The sequence below is a fragment of the Calonectris borealis genome, chromosome 18 (assembly GCF_964195595.1).
Source record: "Calonectris borealis chromosome 18, bCalBor7.hap1.2, whole genome shotgun sequence".
NCBI classification, from domain to species: Eukaryota; Metazoa; Chordata; class Aves; order Procellariiformes; family Procellariidae; genus Calonectris; species Calonectris borealis.
This window is the reverse complement of record NC_134329.1, coordinates 4339284-4360632: the sequence shown is the minus strand read 5'-3', so window position 1 is coordinate 4360632 and position 21349 is coordinate 4339284. Positions and strand designations below refer to the sequence as shown.

The window sequence follows — 21349 nt, the reverse complement described above, 5'->3', positions numbered from 1 at the left end:
GGCAGTCCTGACTCTGTGGGGCTGGGGAGGGCTGTGCCTTTTTGTGCAGAGATTGAGACTTCGATCAAGCAGTTCTGCTTTCCTTTCCCCCTGCTGCCCCACTGCCTGTAGCGGTGGGGCCAGCACTGATGTCTTGCAGGACAGGAGATGGGATTCTCTTCCTGTTTTTGCTAAAGCAGAGCAGGCTTTTCAGCTGTTCTGCTGACTGAGGGAGGAGACTGTGTATTGAACTAATTGTCAGCATTAGAAAAGTCTTGGACTTGCTGCAGGCAAACTGCATTCGTCCCAGTATTGAGAGTGTTTAGCTATCCATGGCTCTGCATGCTGTTTGCTGGACTCCTGTGTACATGTTGGGGTCCAGCTGTGTGTGGTGCTGTGTGTCCTCCCTGGGGAAGAGGATGGCATTGGGGATGAGCAAAACCAGGATTCTGGAAATCTGGCTTCTCCTCTGGGCCTTTCTGCTGATCTGTTTGCTAAATCCAGCAGTATCCTCGACTCTCCCCCACACCCTGCTGCCTCAGTTTCCCACTTGTACAAGGAGGGGAGTCTCCCCAGTCTTGTGGGGATGGTGGGTGCTTCTGTTGCAGGTTCTGAAGTGTAGCATCCTCAGCTGCCTGACAGAGGGGGAGTGAGGAGCTCTGGACACTAATAACCACATATCCTCTTCTCCTCATCTATTCAAAATCATTAGGACTGTAGAGCAGTTTCTCCCGGTAGTGATGTGTGTGTACCTGGTGGAGATGTTTCGGGATGGATGACCCTGTGCAAAGTGTACCTGCGTAATGCCAGCCATTCTGGAGAGATCACTTGTAAAGATTAATTGTGCCTCATTTTCTCAGCTGGAAGCAATCCCACGTTCATCAGAATTCTGCTGCATGAAAGTCTGTGTTGGTCCCGGCTTCTGCCTGCCATTGTGGGGAAGCTGGAGTGAGATTAAAAAAGAAAAAGAGGGAAAGGTGCTGCAGTGTTTCCCATCTCAGGGAAAGGAGTGTTCTCCTTTCTCCTGGCTGGACACATCTGGTAGCTCATCTGTAGTATTTTCGTTGTAGAAGTGAAACCAGCTGGGGGAAGGAGCATGGTTAATTCCCTTGCTTGTGGCTGTATCTGTCCGTCTATCAGCCTTTCCTTGGAAACTCTTCTTGATGGACAGAGCTTGGCTCTTTGGACAACAGGACGATGCTGAAAGGCAGCAGTTCACCCTGCTCACAGTACAGCTAGGCTGTGCCACAGAGCAGAGGGGGCTTGTGGAGCTGCCCGCATCCCCAGCTTGTTATACAATCTGTCCCCTTCTGCTTTATCCTCCTGCAGGAATGTTTCACACCATTCATCAATGGCAGCTTCTTTGAGCATGACGGGCAGCCCTACTGCGAGGTGCATTACCACGAGCGTCGCGGCTCGCTCTGCTCCGGTTGCCAGAAGCCTATCACAGGACGCTGCATCACTGCTATGGGCAAGAAATTTCACCCTGAACACTTTGTCTGTGCCTTCTGCCTCAAGCAGCTCAACAAAGGAACCTTCAAAGAACAGAACGACAAGCCCTACTGCCAGAACTGCTTTCTCAAGCTCTTCTGTTAGAGGCATCGTAGACGGGCGCTAAGCATCTTTCTGCCACCCCCTTGGCAGTTCTCTCTCTCTGAACATTACTGTGATTTAGAAACCTTACCAGGCAGGGGAGGAGGGTGGGGCGGGGGTGGGGTGGGAGTGCTTTCTGCTGCTACGGAGAGGCAGCAGATCCAGAGATGAGACGGACCATTAAACTGGAAATGCCCTTGCTGTGTCTCAGTAGAGAGAGGCCGAGTCCCCTCATTGCCGTGTGCCTGTCTGTGTGTGTGACTGACGGCTGAGCTTTGTGTGTCTGTGTGTGTGACTGACGGCTGAGCTTAGCTCGAGGGCTCCGGCAGGGAGGTTCTACCCAGCTCCCTCCTGGCAGAAGGAGTCTTTGCCAGTGCGTTTCAGCCTGCGTCAGCTCTCTGAGCAAATCGCGATGCTTGCAGACAGCGCAGCCCTCTGCTTTGACACCTCTTGCTCAGGCTTTTGTCTGCGCGCCTGCAGCCTGAGCAATAGCACAGCGAGGGCACCCTGTGATCTCAGAGCCACGTGGTGCGTGTGACTTGCTGAGGTCAGAGCGTCAGCGCAGGCAGCCAAGACCCTGCAAGGGTCTCTCCAGTTCCATTACACTGTAAGGAGATGATACCACTCACTTTTTTTTTTTTTTTTTTAAAAGAGGAATCAAGATGTTACTGTGTGGGGTGTTTTTTTTTTCCCTAGTTTGTTATTCCCTGCCTTTTCTCACCACACTGGAGCAGGAGGTGGAGTAAGCCCTGACCATCCCTCAGCACCGATGTGCGCTCCTGCGGGTGACATCCTATGCCAGGCACCTCCGTCAGCACCCAGGCCTGCTCGGGGCATCTGCTCCCCTTGCCTGCTGCTCCTGGGAGAGGGGAAGAGGCGTTGTCCCTTCTTTAAAAGCAGGTGCAGAGAGGTTAGAGCACAGCCTTTTTCATCCATCCCTGTCATGAGCGAGCGTGGTGTGTGTGTGTGTGTTTAGCTGACCTGAAACTCGCCCATCTATCGGGGTCTGAAACTGTCAGAAGAGCAGGGAGAAGTGGAGGGGTTTAAGAAGCCAGGAAAAAAAAAGGATCCAAACTTTATATCCTTTCTTCTTCCTCTCTTTGCTAATGAGACCTATCAGCCCCTTGGTATTTCCCTTTTCTGTGCTCTTGTTAAACATGTTCTGCTGAGAGATGCTAGAGCAATAACCTTTTATATTGACTGTTACTGGTATAACAAGTCCCTTGGGTCAGGTGTGTGTGACACACTTGGAGTTTTACTATCAAAGTGAATACTGTATCCTGTCTTTGATAAGAACTGTAGATTTCTACACTGATTTTGAATTCATATCTAATTTACTTTTAATCCTCTTATACAGAAATTGGTTTTGAAGTGATTTTAAGAAAGCAACTTTTGTATCAAGCTGTGCTGTTCTAGGCAGTATGCCAGTTGTGCTGGCTTACTGCATCTGTAACCTCAACGCTTTGTTAAGCCTAACTAACATTCAATATTTTCTTTTTATTGCGGGTTGGGAGGGGCTGGAATCTATGGGGAAGGGAATGTGACTTGTATTTTTTTTTTCCTAGCACAGGCAGGTGAACTGTGAATAGCTTTTTTTTTTTCTTTTTTTTTTTTTGCCCCCCCCTCCTCTGGGTCACCTAAAAATGTTTTTTGGTTTTTATTGTAACCTGTAAACTGCTGTATTTGAATCACTTGCCGTTCTCCCAAAGCCCAGCTTCCAGGATGTTATAGTGAGTCTTAATATGATGCTGCAGGGGCGAAGAGCTCAGACCTTTGCCCTCGGTTTCTCCTCTTCAGCCACCTGAAACCAGAGCAGGGCTAATTGGGGAAGGGGTTCCTGTTCTCCTGTGGAAGAAAGGTCTTGTGACTAAGGAGAAGAAATTGGGGGAGGCAGACTCTGTTCCTGACTAGCTCTGTAGCTTTGGGCCAGTCACTAAACCTTACCGTGCCTCAGTTTCCCCATCTGTAAAATGGGGCAGTTTAGCCTGGATTTGTGAGGTTATTGTGAGGCTTAGTTCACGTTTGCTAAAGCACTTTTAGGTCTCTGGCTGGAGGGTGCTACGGAAGGTGAAATACTACGCTGCGATACCCAGTGGTGTTCTGTGGTAACAGCCGAAGCAGCCCGGGGAGCGGTCTTCGGAATGACTTCTGCCGAGTGCTACAGCAACACCACCACCACCATCTGGTTGTGCTTTTCAGCTTGGCAGGTGCATTAGGGGCCCGGGGGCAACTGTGTCAGAAACCAGCCCGACCTGAGGCTGGAATCCGCAGGTTGCTCTCCTGCCTAACCTTGCAGTGCTTCGCTGCCCTGCTTGGGTCACTGAAACTGTTTTTCACCGGTTTCCTGTACAAATGAACCTCAGTTTGTGGTTGTGAGACCGAAGGGAGCTGTGGAAGCACTAGAGCTAAACTCTTGGAGAGTTTGCGAAGCAAGAAACCTTACGCATTTGTCTTTTCATCTTTGAGATTGATTTGACTTCAAATGAACATTTCTAAGCTGCGTGTGTTTATCTTGCTGAAAAGGTCAACTTCATTTGGCCCCACTAAGAGGACAAAGAGCTGTTGTGTCGGGAGTGCCGGAGACGGGCGAGAAGATGTTTCTGGCACTACTGCTTGTGGTGTGACACCTGCAAACTGTGTAATCGTGTGCCTCGGTTTCCCTGTCCGGGGAGTCTTTAACCTACCTCACTGCTAGTTGAGGCTTGCGTAAGTGACGCTGCTGGCACGCGTGGAAGACCCTGGGTGCAGGGTGCTGCGGAGGGGTGCTGGTGGTGCGCAGCGCCGAAGGGGAGGCTCGTCTGTCCTTAGTGCTTCACGGAGATCGTTAAACACTTACCTCCCGAGCAAGATGTTGAGCGTGTCCTGGATTTGTCTGGTTTCTGGCATGCTGGGATGCTACATGGATGCTACTCTGCCAAATAATGACTCTTGGTGGCTGCCGCTGCTGCGGGTGTCCAAAATGCCTGTTTTTGATTTCGGATGCGGTTTTAGGGTAGGACAGCCGCGGTGCTGCGGGAGCGGCCCCGGCGGGTGGCGTGTGGGGAGAGGCGGGGTGCGAGGGCTGGGGAGGGTGCCGGAGGCACCGGTGCCATGGTGCACCCCCAGGCGCGGAGGGGAGGGGGCGGGGGTGGGTGCCCCCGGGGGCGGGTCCGGGGAGGTTTTGTCTTTGAAGGCCTCAGCCCTGTGCAGCCGCCCCCGGGGAAGGTCTTTCACACCGCGTCCGGGCTGGGCGGCGGGATGCTCCGCTGGGTCGACAGTTATTTGGTATCTCTCTCCCTTGTAAACTTCTAACTCCGCTTTTTTTTTCCTCCATTTAAAATTCTTGCAGTTACGCTATAATAAAATTTTTACCATTATTCTCACGTGCGTGTTGCGATTGTTTCTAGCCCTTGAGCCTGGGAGAATCCAGAAGCAAAGCGGGTCACCCCTCAGGGCGGGGGGTGCTCCGAGGGAGCGGCCCCGGCGCTCGCCCCGTCCCCCCGCCGGGGCCCCCGGGCCCCCCCGCGCCGCAGCGCGCTCCTCCGGCCGCCAGGGGGCGCCCCGCGCCCAGCTGCGCGTTCCACCGCCGCGCGGCCTCCTGCGCCGCCCGCGCCTTCCGCCGGCGACAGGCGCGCTGCTCCATGAGAACGGCGGCCCGCCCTGATTGACGCGCGGCGGGCAGCCAATGGGATGAGCGCGGGTACATCCGCGGCTCGCTGCGATTGGCCATGAGCCGCGGTATAAAAGGAGGTGGGCCCGCCCTGCGGCCTTTCTTTCCCGGAGCCCTCGTGGAGGTGGGTGCGCGGCGCGGCGGCTGCTCTGGGGCCGGGCCGGGGCGGGACCGTACCCGGACCGTACCCAGGGCCGCGGCCGGAGGTCGGGCGGGGAGCGCGGAGCCGCCGGGAAGGGGAAGGGAAGGGCGCGGACCCGCCTGAGCCGCGCCTCTCCCTGGCAGGTCGCAGCTCGTCTTTAAACCCACCGGGCGATCCTTGGAGCACCGCCGCGATGCCCAGGGAAGACAGGGCTACGTGGAAGTCCAACTACTTCATGAAAATCATCGTGAGTGTCGGCGCGGCCCCGGAGGCCCGAGGCCCGCCCCGGAGGCCCGGCCCTGGTGGGGCGCTGCCGCCGCCTGGGGGATCCTGGCCCGAGGGGGGCGGTGCTGGAGCTGCCCGGGGCAGCGGGGGTCGGACTGGCCTGTCTGCGGGGACCTCTTAAAAACGGGATGGGCTGCCGCAGCTTGTCTGTTTAAGGAGCGGTTACGCGGCTCTAGCAGGATATTAAGACAGTCCAGATGAGACCGTTTTTAAGGCTCCGGTGAGGCTTTGCTGTGGCAGTTAGCTCTGTAACTTCTTCGGGGACCTAACTAGATAGCTGAGTGAAAAGCGCAGCCTTGTGGTGCACCCAGCGTCAGCTTGAGCTGGGCACTCTCAAACTTCTGTCAGATTCTTTTTTTTTTTACATTTTAACACGTTGAGGTTTTAATGCTGCTCTGTGCGCTGGTCCAGATGTCTTTGTACAGTTAGAGTGGTTTTCTTGCTATAGCAACTCCTGGATGATTACCCAAAATGTTTCATCGTGGGAGCAGACAATGTGGGATCCAAGCAGATGCAGCAAATCCGTATGTCCCTGCGTGGGAAGGCTGTTGTGCTGATGGGGAAGAATACTATGATGCGCAAAGCTATTCGTGGTCATCTGGAGAATAACCCTGCCTTGGAAAAGTGGGTATCGCTGTTTGAATGTACTCCTGGCACCTCTCTCTGGGAGGAGGAGGTGTTGTCTGAGAAGCAGAACTGAAGGCTGTCATCTTTCCTTCAGGCTGCTGCCTCACATCCGTGGGAATGTGGGCTTTGTCTTCACCAAAGAGGATCTGACTGAGATCCGGGACATGCTGCTGGCTAACAAGGTAGGGGAGATCAGCCCTCGCCGTGTCTCTGGGCTGGCAGGGACAGAATTAAAAATAAAACTGAATCTTCAAGGGGATACCTGATTAGTAGGAGTCCTCAAGGGTTGGGAACTAGGCCCCTGCAGCCTTAGCCAAACTGCTTAAGTTCAGCTGTCTCACCTGTGTGTGTCTGGGTGCTGTCCATCCGGGAGGAGCGCTTCAGGAAGGAGTTGATGCCATCCCATGAGATCTGAGAGGTGAGCGCTCTTCCAGCTTCTCGTTTCCCCTTTCTCCAGGTGCCAGCTGCTGCCCGTGCCGGTGCTATTGCTCCTTGCGATGTGACTGTGCCGGCCCAGAACACTGGTCTTGGACCTGAGAAGACCTCCTTTTTCCAGGCCTTGGGCATCACCACGAAGATTTCCAGAGGGACCATTGAAATTCTGGTTAGTGAGCAGCGTGCTGCTGCAGTTGAAGCTCTTCCTGGACTGGAGGGCCCTGACTGAGGCAGCTGCGGGAGCTGTCAAGGTCACAGTCCCCATTAGTGCTGAAATACCGTAGAGGCAGTCTGGCTGCTGCACGTTGGGAACTTGGAGGAGGGTGTCTGGCTTGGCTCAGGCATGCAGTGCGGGGGGATTTAGGTTCTCCATCAGATCTCAGCTGCGTGGGTGGGCTCTGCTGGAGGAACTCGCAGGCGAGCTGCCTGTAGTAGTGCAGGAAGGGCGCTGCCTTCCTCCTAGCTGAGAGGTGCCTGCTCTAGGGCCTTCTCAACTTGTGGAGCTGAACTCGGAGCCTGTTTTTGTTGCGCTCGTTTGTTCCTTCAGTTCCATCTCTTGCCATTGGAAATGTGCGTTTGTGTCCCGTTACGTTGACGTGCCTGAATTTCTTTGCGCGTATTCACTCCTTTTCCCCTTATTTCCGCAGAGCGACGTGCAGCTCATCAAGACCGGAGACAAAGTGGGTGCCAGCGAAGCCACCCTGCTGAACATGCTGAACATCTCCCCCTTCTCTTTCGGGTTGGTGATCCAGCAGGTCTTTGACAATGGCAGCATTTACAACCCTGAAGTGCTGGACATCACCGAGGAGACCTTGCACAAGCGCTTCCTGGAGGTGAGAGCCACAACCCGTATCCGTTAGGTTCGACCTCTCTGCCTCGCTGCTGCGGCAGCCAGCACTGCCCCAGAATGAAGCATTTTCCACGAGGTCCTGCAGAGCCAGGGGCTCTCCCTGGTGCCCTGCAGAAACAGCCTGTCAGGGAGTACCTTGTGTAGGCTTTTTCCTCTGAAGCTTCTTCGGGAAGCGTTTGGGGCCATTTAAATCTCGACGCCTTGTCTAATTTCACTGGAGCTGTGTCACCTGTGTGCATTGCACGCTATCCCTCGTTCCGCTGGCAGTGTAGAAACGTGCCATTGTCTGCCGTGGTTTCTAGCCCAGGTTATTTCTCGGAGCACAGAAACATGACTTTCTCTCCTCACAGGGTGTTCGTAACGTTGCCAGCGTCTGTCTGCAGATCGGGTACCCGACCATTGCTTCTGTGCCCCACTCCATCGTCAACGGGTACAAGCGGGTCCTGGCTGTGGCGGTGGAGACCGACTACACCTTCCCGCTGGCTGAAAAGGTAATGGCTGAGCGATCTGCTCCGAGGGGCGTTAAACACGCAGCCGGGCACTTTCACAGAAACACCGTGCGTGTCGCCTCGTCTGAAAGGACTCGGACCTGCCTGTGTGCGAGGGACTTATCCTGAAAAGGGGCGCGTGCTTGTTGTGTGCGAGTGGCAGGAGAAAGCGGAAGTGCCTGGCGTTCCTTCCTTCCTGGGGCTGTTGCACTTGAGCGTAGCTGAAATGTCTCTGATTCTTCATGTGTGGCAGCGATAAGTGCGTCTGTTCGGCTTCTGGCAAGCTGCAAGCGTTGCCTTTGCGATTGCAAAGTTCAGTCCTTCAAAATGTTTGTTTCCCTTGAGTTTATTTCTTTCCTCCCCCCTCTTTTGCAGGTGAAGGCCTTCCTGGCAGACCCCTCTGCTTTTGTGGCGGCCATCCCTGTGGCAGCTGAAGCAGCTGCACCCGCCGCCGCCACTGCTGCTGCTCCAGCGAAAGAGGCGGCAAAGGAGGAGTCCGAGGAGTCCGATGAGGACATGGGCTTCGGCCTCTTTGACTAGCAGCAGCCGCCGTCTGTCTGCTCGTGTCAGAGTCGGTCCAGTTGGAGAAATAAAAAGCTATTTTACACCTTCATGTGTGCCCGCATCCATGGCGTGCTCTCCCCGTCACCAGGGGCTCGGGACAGCGTGGTCCGCTCGGAGGAGCGCTTGTTCCGGGGCCTGCTGCCCTGTGCCCGCGGGCCGCGCCGCCCTCCCTGCCAGGGCTGAGCAGAGGCCTCGCCCGGCAGCTTGTCTGGGCGCTGCGGGGGAGCCGCAGCCCGCCGCTCCGCGCCCCTTTCGCCGGCGCTCAGGGCTGGGTCTTGCCGTGCGGGGGCCGAGGCTCCCCGCGCTCCGGCCGGGCGAGGCGGCGGCCCGCGGTCGGGCAGCCCGGGCCCGGCCAGGCCGCAGCGCCGTCGCCATGGAGACGGGCCCGCCCCGGCCGGCTCCGCGCGCGGCCCGCACCGGAAGCCGCTACCGCTTCCGGGGTCGCAGGCGGCGCCATGGCGGCCGACACGCAGGTGAGTGCGGGACGGGCCCGCGGCGCGGCGGTCGCGGCCCGGTGGCGGCGGCGGGTGGGGGGCGGCTCCGCCCGCGGCCGCGCCCGCTGCCGCTCCGCTGCGCTCCCTCGGCCCGTCTGCGGCGCCCGGCGCGGCGCCCGCGGCCGGACGGGGACGTGGCAGCCGGCCCGGGCGCGTCTCGGGGCGGGCAGGCCGCGCCGGCGCTGCCCGCTGGAGCCGCCCGCAGGGAGGCCGCCGCGGCGCCGTGCCCCGCCCGCGGGGCGAGAGAAGGGGCGCCCCGCTGCCGGCCTCTTCCCACCGCGGAGGCGGCCGGGGAGCCCGGGCTGAGCCGCCGCTCCCTGAGCCGCGGCCGGGGGCGGCTGCGGCCCGGAGCGAGGCGAGAGATGGCGGCTGCCGCGCTCGGAGGTCCCACCCGTTCCCTCCCGAAGTGAGTTCCCGATAAACGGCTGGCACAGGCTGCGTCCCGCCTCAGCGGGGGCTGCGGCCGCCCTCGCCGTGCCCGCGGCTGCCGGGAGCGCCGTTCAGACAGGGAGAACCCGAGCGTCGTCCCTGCTGCGGGCTGCGGAGCGGGGCCTGCCGCGGTGTGACCGCTGCCGGGTGCCCGGGCTGCCTGGCATCGCCCGTTACGCCCTGATGGGCTTTTTTCTCCAGCTTGGTGTGTTAGCTTGGGGCATTCCAAGGCGAACCCCAGCCTCCGCAGCATCGGGTCCTTACTAGTACAGGTCCTGCGTTTGTTCTCTGTATTTGTTTGCAGCAGCGTTGCTCACGTTCTAGCGTTGTAACGCGTGTGCACATACGTCCTAATAAAAAGAAAAAGCAAATGGTGAAGCCTGTCCCAGCGGCTTTTCCGTGCAGACTGGGGAGTCATAGTTTGTGCCGTTTGCGTAAGTCATTAAGCTGCTTGGGAAGTCCCGCAGTGTTATATGTGATTTATATTTTTAATTTCTAGACTGTTGGCATAATTTTAATGTGTTTTTCGTGTCTATACATCTCCCTCCTTGTGATTAAGCAGCATGAGTAAGTGCAGCTTGGTTTGAGTTTGCATATGATGAACTCATGTAATTGAAAGGGCTGAAAGAAGATGAGCTCTTTAATGGCGGCTTGTTCTGTCAGTTGAGAGGGTAACGACGTTGGTTGTCCCCCGCAGGTTGACCTGTACCTTAGCGTTCGGAGGTGCAGCCCCGCTTTCAGCCAGTTTTTAAGGAGGGCTCAGGGTGCGAGATGCTCACGGGGTCGGGGGGTGTGGACGGCCCCTCTGACGCCCAGGCAGCCGCTGCGCAGGATTACTCTTCCTGCTTTCAGCAAAACAGCTTCGCTGGAAGCAGCTCTTGAAAAGGACGGAGGCAATTGCCATTTCTCAATTGCCAGGTTTCCTGTGCTTAGAAAAAGACTTGTGGCAAAACCGGTGGAGTTTTGCCTGAAGAGGGAAGGAACAGTTTTGAGGAGTTTCTAAAGGCATGCTTATTTGCTGGCCCTTCTAAAGATTTTTTTATTATTATTGTAATAAAGATATCGAGTTTCTCGGTTTAAGAGGTGAATTTTAAAAGCCTTTCCTGGAGGGCGGTGTTTTGTTTTATGTAAATGCAGAGAACCCGTGAGCGTAGACCTGGCTGAGTCCTGTTCAGCCCAGACGAAGTCTTTTGTCTTGCATATTTTGCGAAACGTGGAAGTTCGTGGAAATGGTTTCTGTAGTTCAAGGAGCAGGTCGCTGAGAACTTAAACTTCTTTTTAGTCTTTCCAGACAGTGTTATCTTACTGTCTCAATACCACTTGAAAACTGAAACAAACTACTTACAGGAGTTAAACTCAGTGAGCGGTCTTGGTTCCTTCCTGCTGGCAGATCCAGCCACATGGTAGCGCAGGCGTGAAAAAACCATTCGATCATGTGATGTGATTTTTTGTTTTGCTTGGGTAACCTTGGGCGCTACTGACAGCGCGTGGAAGGAGTTTGATAGCGAGGCGCCACCTTTTGTAATCTGGCGAGTCCAATTTACAAAATCCCTGCGATGTGCATGTTAATTCTGGAAAAGACTAAAGGCGAGCGGTTCGTTCTTTTGCTGGGCCTGTGTACAGAATTTCACAACTATTGACAGCCTGAAACCACAGATCGGTTTTTCAGGACAGGCAGTTACATTCAGCCCTGGGTCATCTGCAGTTAGAAGTCCCCCTTCAGGGGTGCATGGGCTTTAGGAGATAACGTACACTGAAAAGCACCTTCGCATTCTTGAAGTGCATTTTTTTTTGGTGCTTTTAAGGTCCTGTACTCTAGGCTATTGATCTTACCTCTCGCTCTGTCCTGCTTTCGGAGGGGTAAATGTATCTTACAGAGCGTGAGTGCCGTGACAGGGACACGGGTTATCAAACAGAAAGCAGTCATCCTTCAGCCAAAGGGCAAGGTTTCTGAGTTTCATCTTGTATGATGTGCAGTGACCCTTTCCCCAGCAGATAAGACCGTGGGGGCTCACTTTGGTCACTTAAGAGGTCGTGTGGCGGCAGATGACATGTTTTGCTTGCCCTGGTTTTGTGTTCCGTGTGTTGGTATCGAAGGCAGTCTGATGTTTTTTCCTCTGTGTGTGGTTTTAGATTTCTGACACACTGAAGCGGTTTGCGGTAAAAGTAACTACAGCCAGCGTGAAGGAACGGAGAGAGATCCTCAGTGAGCTGGGAAAATGCATTTCTGGGAAAGGTAAAAGCTTTGGGGCACTGTTCTGGTTACCAGGGTGGAGAAGAATGTTAGAATGTTTTGTTTAAAAGGCTGTGTGAAACTTGTGGGTAGTTTTTTGAAGCAGGAGACTGGCAGCGTTTGGAGTCTATGCTTTCTCACAGCGTTAATTCTAAGCGTGGGTTTTGAAGTAACACAGAACTCCAGTTACTAGCATGTGTGCTTTTCCAGTTAATAGTAGAGAGAGAGATATATATGTAGAGAGAGGGAGAGTATGGAAGATTGTAGATAGTCTTAATAAAACAGTTGAAACAAATTTTAAAAAATCTTTTTGATTTCTCTCATTTTCTGAAGATGACTGTAGAATAGCATGTGTTCCAATTTTGGCCTTATTTTTAAAAATATGCATAAAATGTATAAAAAAAGAGAACTCTATGATCCTTGCAAACAATTTCATAGATGTGTAGGGGCTGTGAGCAGTTCACTGATTTCAGTTGTGAAGTGAATTAGGTTTGTGTTAAAGATTAAGAGCTGATCGATTTACAAAGAAATATTTTGAAATACATTCTGTTACAGATCTTCCAGAGGGTGCAGTGAAAGGCCTTTGCAAACTCTTCTGCCTTACTCTGCATCGATACCGGTGAGTAAATTGATGTAGAAAGGCTGTATTATTTAATCTATTAGTATTTATGTATTTATTACTTAAACTGGTGTGGAGCATCTGGAAATGTTAGCATGCAGTGGCACATAGATGCGTATGACACTGAAAGGTGCCATCTAGTAATTAGGCTCTCAAGTTAGGTTTGACGTAAAAAGTTTTACAATGCTTGCCTTGTGTTTCACTTTTAATTTTGAAATTAAAACTTGCATCCTGTGGTTCAGTTTGCAAGAATGAATGCCCGTGTCCTTGTGAAGCAAGACTAAGATGTCTTCTAGATGTCTTTTAGACACTTTTTTAGATTGGATTAAATTGTGCCTGTTGTAGAGAAGCTGTTCAGAACCTGTGTTTTCTTCTGCAACCTGCCAGACAGCCTCGACTTAACTTCTGTCAGCTGAGGAAGGGAATGGAACTTTTTGCCAGAAACTTCTCCTCTTCTTGGAACAGCAAGGATAAAATAACTGTTAGCTCGACTGCTGGAATGAGAAAGCAGAGCCCTTTGTGTGATGCAAGCGTAGTCATGTGTAATGTTGGCAGGATTTATAATATTCACGGAGATACGTTTTTCATTCTAGCGATGCAGCATCCCGCAGAGCCCTGCAGCTGGCTCTTCAGCAGCTCGCGGAATCCCAGCCAGATGCAACAGCAAAAAACCTTCTGCAGTCACTTCAGTCTTCAGGGATCGGCGGCAAGGCTGGAGTTCCCAGGTGCTGGATAAGTTGCTTTGTGTGGAAGCAGTTTTGAGTTGCTGGTAGTTGTTCTTGTGTTCAGAATGACTTTGCTGCTGCTGCTTGCCAGAGGTGTTAAAAACATTTAGAGACAAAGCTGTTAATGACCACTCAGGTGTTCCTCTCTTACCTCTTTTGTGTCTTCAGGGAAAGCAGGAGGACTTTCTTGGTGTTACTGCTGGTGGATTGGGTCTGAGTTACGGTTTTGCTTTTGTTAACCTTCAAGTCTGGAGAGACAAGGAACAAACTCTTTTATCAAGAAACAGCCTCTAAAATTATTAGCAGAGGGATTTCCTCGCCCATCTGGTGTTCAGCTGGTAGAATTCAGGACCTTATTATAGGCAGGGAGATAATGAAATTTGAAGCTGAGCCAGAAGCACACGGCTCTTCTATTGTGGTAGCACGTGGGAACACTAGTGGTTCCAAAGGCGACCTAGGGTATTGTTCAGCTGATACAGGCCACAGAGTGCCGTCCTGCAATGCCTCCACGGCTGGACAGAAGTGTAGCTTTTAGAAAAATATTAAGGCTTGCAGGGATACGATATTCACCCTTCAGTCGCAGTGGCTGGCCTTGTGTGCAAGGACACTTTCTACGTTCCTTCACGTAGAGGGAGAGATCAGAACGGGGTGAGGATCCTTGGGGAGCTGCGATCCGTTACCTGAAGTGGAAGGAGGAGGTGAGAGTTAGCAGAAACCAGAACCGAGTCGTGTGCCAGGAGGGAATGTAAGCTGAGAAACGGATTTGGCAAGCTAGGGCTGGGAAGCTCTGACAGTAAAGAGCAGCAGCAGATGAGAAATCTTGAGTCACTTTTTGGGCACTCTCAGTTGGCAAAGTATTTAACTCATTTCTGTAATGCCACTGGGAAGATCCAAAAATGGTCTTTCTTCTGCTAAGGTTTTTCATTCCCAGCAGGTAAGATTTAGCCTCTTTAGTGCCATTCAGAAGTTCTAAGTGTTAAACAGGAGCTGGAACACATAGCTTATGAGCAGTAATTATTTCCTTTAAATGCTAAGACTTCAGCTGTATTTTTCTGTGATAAAATTGCTTCGCTTATAAGGTTGTGTTCTAACTTGGACAAAGACGAGTCTGTTACGGACTAGTAGGTGTAAGTTACATACTGGGAGCTGTGGATTTACTTCCTTCTCCCGTTCGGTCAACAGTAAGAGCAGTGGATCTGCAGCTCTGCTGGCACTCTCCTGGACATGCCTGCTTGTACGCACAGTCTTTCCAACACCTGAGAAGAGACAGGGAGAAACATGGAAAAAACTGGTAGGTTCTTTCTGGTTTGCAGAAATATCCCTTCGGAGATAAGGACTTAAGTATTTCTAATGTCTTTTAAGTTGCTGAAACATTGCAAATAATTCTGATCAAAACTGATAATGTCATGTTAAAATCCAGGTTTACATGACAATCTTTTTTGCTTTCTGGTGTATTTTGATCTCTCCTATTCCACTGGAGAAAGCAGGAGGTGTATAAAGCATGAGAGTGGGGCAGTCTTGCACCTGCGCAGAGTTGCTCTGCATGCTGTGGTGTGTACCAGTGTTTCCAGGTTAGGTGTGCTAGTGGTGCCTCCGAGGTGCAGTCTGCAGCATGGCACGAATTCCAAGTAGTCGCATGTGATACTCTGTCGTATAGTGTCAAGTAGCTTTTTGCTTTCTTTTCACCTACTTGAACAACCTCAACTTGCGACCATGCTCGTAGTACCTTGGAATGTAGTTGGAACACATTTTAAGAAGACATATAATCTGATATAAATTTGTGTTTTCAAAGTCAGAGTTTCCAAAACTGTTATACATGGTTCTGCAAAGTGGTGTGTGTGGGATGAAAGCAATGGCAGCTTGTTGGAAGAACTTACATGACCTAAGGACTTTTTCCTAAGCAGATTCAGCTAATCACTGGCATCTGACATGTCTTGTTTGATCTGAGCTCTCTGAGAAGCAGGTGCATGAAGGTTTTCTTGGCTGTTTCCCTTGGCAGGTGGAGGTTCAGTGTTTGCTCCTTTTGGAAGTCCTGGGAGGTTCTCATAAGCAGGCGGTGGATGGGGCCGTGAAGAAATTGAACAGGCTGTGGAAAGAGGTGATGTATGCCTTACGTGACCATACTCAATAGCTGTTCTAGGTTCTGTTGTGTTAACATGCCTTGCTCTTTTTCTTTTCAGAACCAAGATCTGGTGGATCAGTACCTATCCGTCATTCTTGGTCTTGAACCAAACCAGAATTATGCTGCAATGCTGGGACTTGTGGTGCAGTTTTGCACAGCCCAGAAAGAGATTGATATTATTAAACGATACAAGGTAAATCTGTTGTACTGTGGTTTTTTTTGGTAATAAGTAGCATCACTTCTCATCAGGAAGAAGGGGGTTCAACAGATGTTTCAGTGAGGTTGGTACTTTGCATCTGCCCCTGGTTTCATTATCTGTCAATTCAGTAGTCATGTACTTCTGACTAAAACAGCTGGGATAGATTTATAGAGGAGGTGCCAGATACGTGGCTTTTTGCTGTGGCCTCTGCATTTATGTAGATGGCCAACGCCGCAGCTTTCTGCCTTCTCCCCTGCTGGGGAGTGGAAGGCAGCATTTAGCTCTCAGTGCGTTTTGAGTGTTGGGCTGAGGGTAGAGCAGAGAGCGCTGATCTCGGCGTGACTGTCTTATGCGAGGATGGAAGCAAAGCTTCTGCGTAGTGGATAGGGCTGCCTTCTGGAGGAGAATGAGGTGGGGTGTCAAGCCTGGCTTCCTGTCAGTGTGTGGGGAGCTGTGTGTAGGTTTTGGTGTGGCTGTAATTTGGTGTTTCTGCTTGTTCAGAGTGCTCTTGTGGATTTCTACTTGAAGACCATCCTTATGAGCAAGACAAAGCCTCAGAAGCACGTGCTGGTGAGACATGCTGTTACATAGCTGTTTGTGCTTTTGTCTTATGTGCAACGTCCACTGCTGTGCTGAGGGCTTTGTTCCCTTTGCAGGACAGCTGTTCCCCGCTTCTTCGGTACATGTCTCACACTGAATTCAAGGACTTAGTTTTGCCAACTCTGCAGAAATCCCTGCTACGGAGCCCTGAGAACGTAATTGAAAGTGAGTTTGTCCTCTCTCTGCATTGCTCTGTCAAAGAGCATGAACAGTTGTTCCTTAGAGGTCTGGAGCTGCGGGGGGATTGTGTATCTCTGGACTATGCTTTTGGTCCTGTCAGCGCAGGCGGTAGGATCGTCTGGCGTCTAAGGATTGCATGTGGAGAAGCAACATTTGTGATGTGATCCCAAGTGTTTGGGTATGTGATAGCTACTGTTTGCACTGAGGAGAGAATTTCACAGCTGAGTGCTAAAAATAATCCTAAATTAATCTGTCACTGGGCATCAATTTCAGTGGTGTTTTTTCCTACTCCTTACTGACCCTGTCTGCTTTTGTTGTGAACTGTGGGGAAGGGTGTATTAAAATGATAATGCCAGTTACTTAACAAAATGTAATATGCCATTATCTCTTCTGTCTTCAGCAATCTCTTGCTTGCTCGTGTCTGTGAACCTGGATCTCAGCCAGTATGCTCTAGACATTATGAAAGGACTGGCCAGTAAGTACTCTAACTTCTGGAGGGAATGATGAATTCAGAATAAAGCTTGCTTCAACTTTCTGGCTTGATAACTGGTGAAGAGGTTCTTTTCTGTGGGAGGGAGGATGATGCTGTAACTTGGAACTGGAATAGTTCATGTGACGGTTCCAGAAGCTGAGTCAAGCCACATGTAAAGATATGTCCTTGTCTTGCTGATTTTATGCAGTTTGTTGTAAGGAGCTCTTAGCTTGTGCGTTATTTTCTAGGTCATCTGAAATCCAACAGTGTGCAGCTGATGGATGAAGCAGTTGTGGCATTAAAGAACTTGGCTCGACAGTGTAGTGATCCTTCGGCTGTGGAGTCGCTGGGCAGACACCTTTTTGCCATTTTAGGGGGTGAGTAAATTGTAGCATAAGCAGTGGGGGTGAATAAAGGTTTACCAGCTTCAAGGAGTTTTGTGTATTGTGTTTTCTGTTGTCTTTAGCTGCCTGTATGGTAGGGGTGGCTCAACCTGGATCAGGTGTAATGGGGCAAGCTTTTGTACTTTTAGAGAAGACTCTTGATGTAGCACATAGCCGTTGTCTGTCTGTAAGTCAGTGTCACCCATTTGTTTCTTGTTGGCAGGCTCAGAAGGGAAGCTGACAGTTGTTGCTCAGAAGATGAGTGTCCTTTCAGGTGAGGATCCTAGAAGAAAGCTGCTTCTCTGGCAGAGAAATTCAGCAGAAGGCTGAATAAAAGGGATCTGTACTTAAACCTTTAGGATTCCCTGCCTGTCTGTCCGAATTGGCTGTGGTTAATGTCATAGAGGGTGCTGGATACCGCATGCCAGTTCTTGACTTTCTCTTCAAAGGAAATAATTGGCTGGTAGGCTAAAATGTTTTATGCAAGGAAGATGATGACTGTGTCCTGAGTAAAAATGAAGACAGAGGTCCTGCAGTGTTGGTACATGGTGGGTGTGACATCCAGATGTAGTGACAAGAGAGAGAGGTGTCTGTGCAAGGACTGAAATGTGAAGGATCATTCTTGATTGTTTTTAGATTGTGCAGCAAGTGCTGGTAGCTTGGGAGCTAATGAGAGAATTCTGTCCTTTCAGGGATTGGCAGCCTTAGTCACCATGTGGTTTCTGGATCCTCTAGCCAAGCTCTGACTGGAACCGTGGCTGAGCTTTTCATCCCGTTCCTGCAACAAGAAGGTGAGACGTCTTGCCTTTGTTCTGGGTTCGCTAAGCTGCTTTCATCTTGAGCAGGATTGTCGTATGGCCTGTTACGCAGGATAAATCCGTGTTCTCGACTGTTGTGTTACAAAATCCCTTGCCCTGATTTGATGAGCAGGTCCATGGAGACAGTGCTGTGTCTGTTCAAAGCATGTGCATTCTTTTCCTGCCTCCTCCTGATGCTGTTACCCGCTTTCTGTTTTATGTTCCTGTGTTTTATGCAATTGCTGTACTGATGTGAGCTCTGTATTACTTCCTAGTTCATGAAGGCACCTTGGTTCATGCAGTCTCTGTCCTGGCTCTTTGGTGCGTTCGGTTCACCACGGAAGTTCCCAAGAAGCTGGTAGAATGGCTAAAGAAAGCCTTCAGCCTTAAAACCTCTACTTCAGCTGTGAGACATGCCTACCTGCAGTGCATGCTAGCCTCTTTCAAAGGTAAAACTGTGCAGCTATTAATAACTCTCTTGACTGTGTGGCTTAAGAGAAGAGTAATCAACTTTTGTACTTCCTGATATAAGTAGATAGCTGTGTGGATTAAGAAAGGTTTTATAAAGCAGAATCTGTTCAATGACTCCTTTGTATTTCTCCTTAAACTCTCTTTTGCCTTCAAGTTCATAAAGATGGTTTGTCTCCTTGTAGAACTAGCATCCCTGCCCATTGTGCTGTCTTTTCATATACCCCCAAAGTAATTTTTGATTGCTTTATTTTTGTTTTATACTTAGATTCTAAGGTTTCTAGCTCAGGGACCATGCTTTTGTTTTATATAGCACCCAACACACTGGCGTCCTGGTCTGTGGCTTTGGCTCTCAGAAGCTTTAGAAAAATACAAAAAAATTAAAATTAATATGTTTGAAATGAAGTTCTTCAGAAATTCTAAACTTTTGGTGATGCTTCTGAGGTTTGCTTTTGTTGGTCCTATCCCCTTTGACTTCAGCATTTCATCCATGGGTCAATAAGCGATCAGCCTGATGCCTGTATGCGAGATCTCCTTTCTTGTTGATGCAGTGTGAATCAAAAAGGTGGTATACATTTGCTTAAGAGATCAGTAACTCAATGTGTTGTATAGATACAATGGATTTGCCATAATTTCCTCAATACGGGTACAAGCGAAATTGTAATTCTACATTTCTCTATTGTAGCTCTGTCGTGGTTTAACCTGGCAGCAGCCAAATACCACGCAGCCGCTCACTCACTCCCCCCACCCCCAGCAGGACGGGGAGAGAATTGGAAGGGTAAAAGTGAGAAAACTTGTGGGTTGAGATAAAGACAGTTTAATAGGTAAAGCAAAAGCCGCGCACGCAAGCAAAGCAAAACAAGGAATTCATTCACCACTTCCCACCAGCAGGCAGGTGCTCCGCCATCGCCAGGAAAGCAGGGCTCCATCACGCGTAACGGTTACTTGGGAAGACACACGCCATCACTCCGAACGCCCCCCCTCCTTCTTCTTCACCCAGCCTTATATGCTGAGCATGACGTCATATGGTATGGAATAGCCCATTGGCCAGCTGGGCCAGCCGCCCTGGCCACGCTCCCTCCCAGCCCCCTGCACATCTGGCAGGGCATGGGAAGATGAAAAGTCCTTGACTAGCGTAAACAATACCTAGCAACAACCAAAACATCAGCGTGTCATCAACATTATTCTCACACTACATCCAAAACACAGCACTATACCAGTTAATAGGAAGAAAATCAACTCCATCCCAGCCAAAACCAGGACAAGCTGCCAGGAATTTCTGTGCTGTCACAGTGAAAAAAACCACTCTGAAAACTACTTAGATATCACAGGATAGTGGTCCTTTCAGAGACATCAATATGGCAAACTTGAATTTGCTCATGCTTGCCACGGGCAAGGGGGATTCCTTGTGTGTGATGGGTGCAGCTGTTCAAGGGATCAGGGCTCAAGATAATTCATATTCCAAAATAATTTACTCCCCACTGGAACGCTGAGTACCATTGCTTTGACCCACCCAGTGACGCATCATCTGGGGCATAAAGAAAACAGAGATTCTAACTCTTATGAGTTTATGGTTAAAACACTACCTGCAAATACTTTATGTAGAAAGTCACAAGGTCTATTGCGTGTGAGGTGTTGCTGCTGGAAATACCAGGAACACCTAGCTCAATTTCCATGGAAGTGAGGGTCGCAGACCAGGGGGATTCCTTGACTTATGGATGTTTGAAGTGGAACAGATGGTTGTGGCTTGCCAGGAATTTCCCTCTCTCGGGGAAACATAATCTTTGACATCAGACTTCCTGTGATTTGAACCAATTCCTTTAACGTAATTGAATTAGCGTTTTCTTTTGCATCCCTTGAACAGAAACTTGTATTGAGATGGGACTGTTTTATCTGTGAGGAACGGACTAAAGCGGTTATCGTCTAGCTTTTCATAAAGTTTAATGATAGTAGTGATTGGCAAATACTCTGGGAGATTCAGGGTCTTCCCAGTATGTGTCTGGTTCCTCTCCTTGTCTCCTGACAACAAAAGAACCATTGGTACCCTTGTGGTGTAAAGTGTGAAGGACCATGTTGTTTTGTACCTTGTCTCCTTCTGTCTCCTCAGGTGACACATTATCACAGGGAGTGGACTTGCTGCCAATGCTGATCCAGACGGTAGAGAAAGCAGCATCTCAAAGTACTCAGGTTCCCATGGTAACTGAAGGAGTTGCTGCAGCTTTGTTGATTTGCAGGATGTCTGTAATTGAGGGACAAACTGGTAAGGTCACGAAACATCTAGTAGAATCCAATATAAACACGTTCTAAGGGTTAACACACTTTTTCTTGACAATGTGCATGAGATGCTATTCCTTAAGCTGTGTATTGTTTCTGCATAGAGAATCATTGCCCTTTTTTAAACCAGGAAAGGGTTTATTCCCATCTCTCTCGGTTATGTCAGTGAAGAATTCTTGCTCTTCCATGCTTTGCAGATTCCAGCTTCCGTTCACTTAGGACAGTATTCCTCTTATTCTGACAGAAGACGTTCACCCAGACCGTACATGCTAGGACTTGACTGATACATTAGAAATATTACTGGCTTGTTATTTGGGTAGTGTTTTTACAAACCATCTTTGGAAAGCATGAGGGCTGGAATTCTGTCTTCCATTAGAGGATATTACAAGAACTGTCTGAATTCATATATCTGCCAGGATAGAAAATCCAAGTGTGTTCTGTCTATCAAAAGCAACACACCACGTCCCTCCTTTCATAGGGCAAGCCTTCCTAAAAATTAATGAAAGATTAAGGTGAAATGACTTTACATTTCACAAGCGTAAGTCAGAGAAATATATTTTTTTCAGCAGGTGTTTTTGAGGCATGCTTATAGTTCTGAATGAGAGAGATGAGAGGCTTTGTAGCTAAAGACAAGTAAAGCTAGAAAGAATTTGAGTGATTTCAGGAAAGGGAATTCTAATGTATTTTATGTACGCTAGTGAGTTCTGACTTATTTTGAAACATCCTTGATAGACATCTATTC

The 21349-nt window shown here is 50.2% G+C and overlaps 3 protein-coding genes across 9 annotated transcripts in view; all 3 read left to right on the top strand.

The window, feature by feature from the left end:
* Positions 1-2213, top strand: part of PXN (paxillin) — a 44693-nt gene extending 42480 nt beyond the window's left edge. For both annotated transcript variants that reach the window (XM_075167308.1, XM_075167307.1), the window contains one exon: positions 1309-2213. In XM_075167308.1, coding sequence (XP_075023409.1) covers positions 1309-1575 — 267 coding nt within the window. In that variant the 3' untranslated portion in view covers positions 1576-2213. The remainder of the gene's footprint in view (positions 1-1308) is intronic.
* Positions 2214-5272: 3059 nt separating this feature from the next.
* Positions 5273-8661, top strand: RPLP0 (ribosomal protein lateral stalk subunit P0). The gene is made up of 8 exons (XM_075167306.1): positions 5273-5345; positions 5507-5610; positions 6097-6272; positions 6370-6457; positions 6733-6879; positions 7358-7543; positions 7911-8051; positions 8424-8661. The coding sequence occupies exons 2-8, from the start codon at positions 5557-5559 to the stop codon at positions 8586-8588; spliced, it is 957 nt and encodes a 318-aa protein (XP_075023407.1). The 5' UTR covers positions 5273-5345; positions 5507-5556; the 3' UTR covers positions 8589-8661.
* A 373-nt stretch (positions 8662-9034) lies between these two features.
* Positions 9035-21349, top strand: part of GCN1 (GCN1 activator of EIF2AK4) — a 43439-nt gene continuing 31124 nt past the window's right edge. For 5 of the 6 annotated variants that reach the window (XR_012676394.1, XR_012676395.1, XM_075167302.1 and 2 more), the window contains exons 1-15: positions 9035-9085; positions 11669-11771; positions 12324-12387; positions 12981-13112; positions 14295-14403; positions 15112-15210; positions 15293-15427; positions 15935-16003; positions 16090-16198; positions 16614-16688; positions 16934-17062; positions 17292-17342; positions 17761-17859; positions 18141-18314; positions 20441-20593. Coding sequence is in view for 4 of the 6 variants with exons in the window: in XM_075167302.1 (XP_075023403.1) it covers positions 9068-9085; positions 11669-11771; positions 12324-12387; positions 12981-13112; positions 14295-14403; positions 15112-15210; positions 15293-15427; positions 15935-16003; positions 16090-16198; positions 16614-16688; positions 16934-17062; positions 17292-17342; positions 17761-17859; positions 18141-18314; positions 20441-20593 (1519 nt within the window). In the remaining 2 variants the exon portion in view is untranslated. Of the gene's footprint in view, positions 9086-11668; positions 11772-12323; positions 12388-12980; positions 13113-14294; positions 14404-15111; positions 15211-15292; positions 15428-15934; positions 16004-16089; positions 16199-16226; positions 16392-16613; positions 16689-16933; positions 17063-17291; positions 17343-17760; positions 17860-18140; positions 18315-20440; positions 20594-21349 lie in introns of those variants that run through there. The other variant, XM_075167304.1, reaches the window with a different exon arrangement.

What these genes read in the sequence shown, in the direction of transcription:
- RPLP0 (XM_075167306.1), top strand. Translation starts at nt 5,557, where the DNA reads ATGCCCAGGGAAGACAGGGCTACGTGGAAGTCCAACTACTTCATGAAA. An exon ending in ACTACTTCATGAAAATCATC is followed by an intron (nt 5,611 to 6,096) that starts GTGAGTGTCGGC and finishes TTCTTGCTATAG; the next exon opens with CAACTCCTGGATGATTACCC. An exon ending in CCTTCCCGCTGGCTGAAAAG is followed by an intron (nt 8,052 to 8,423) that starts GTAATGGCTGAG and finishes CCTCTTTTGCAG; the next exon opens with GTGAAGGCCTTCCTGGCAGA.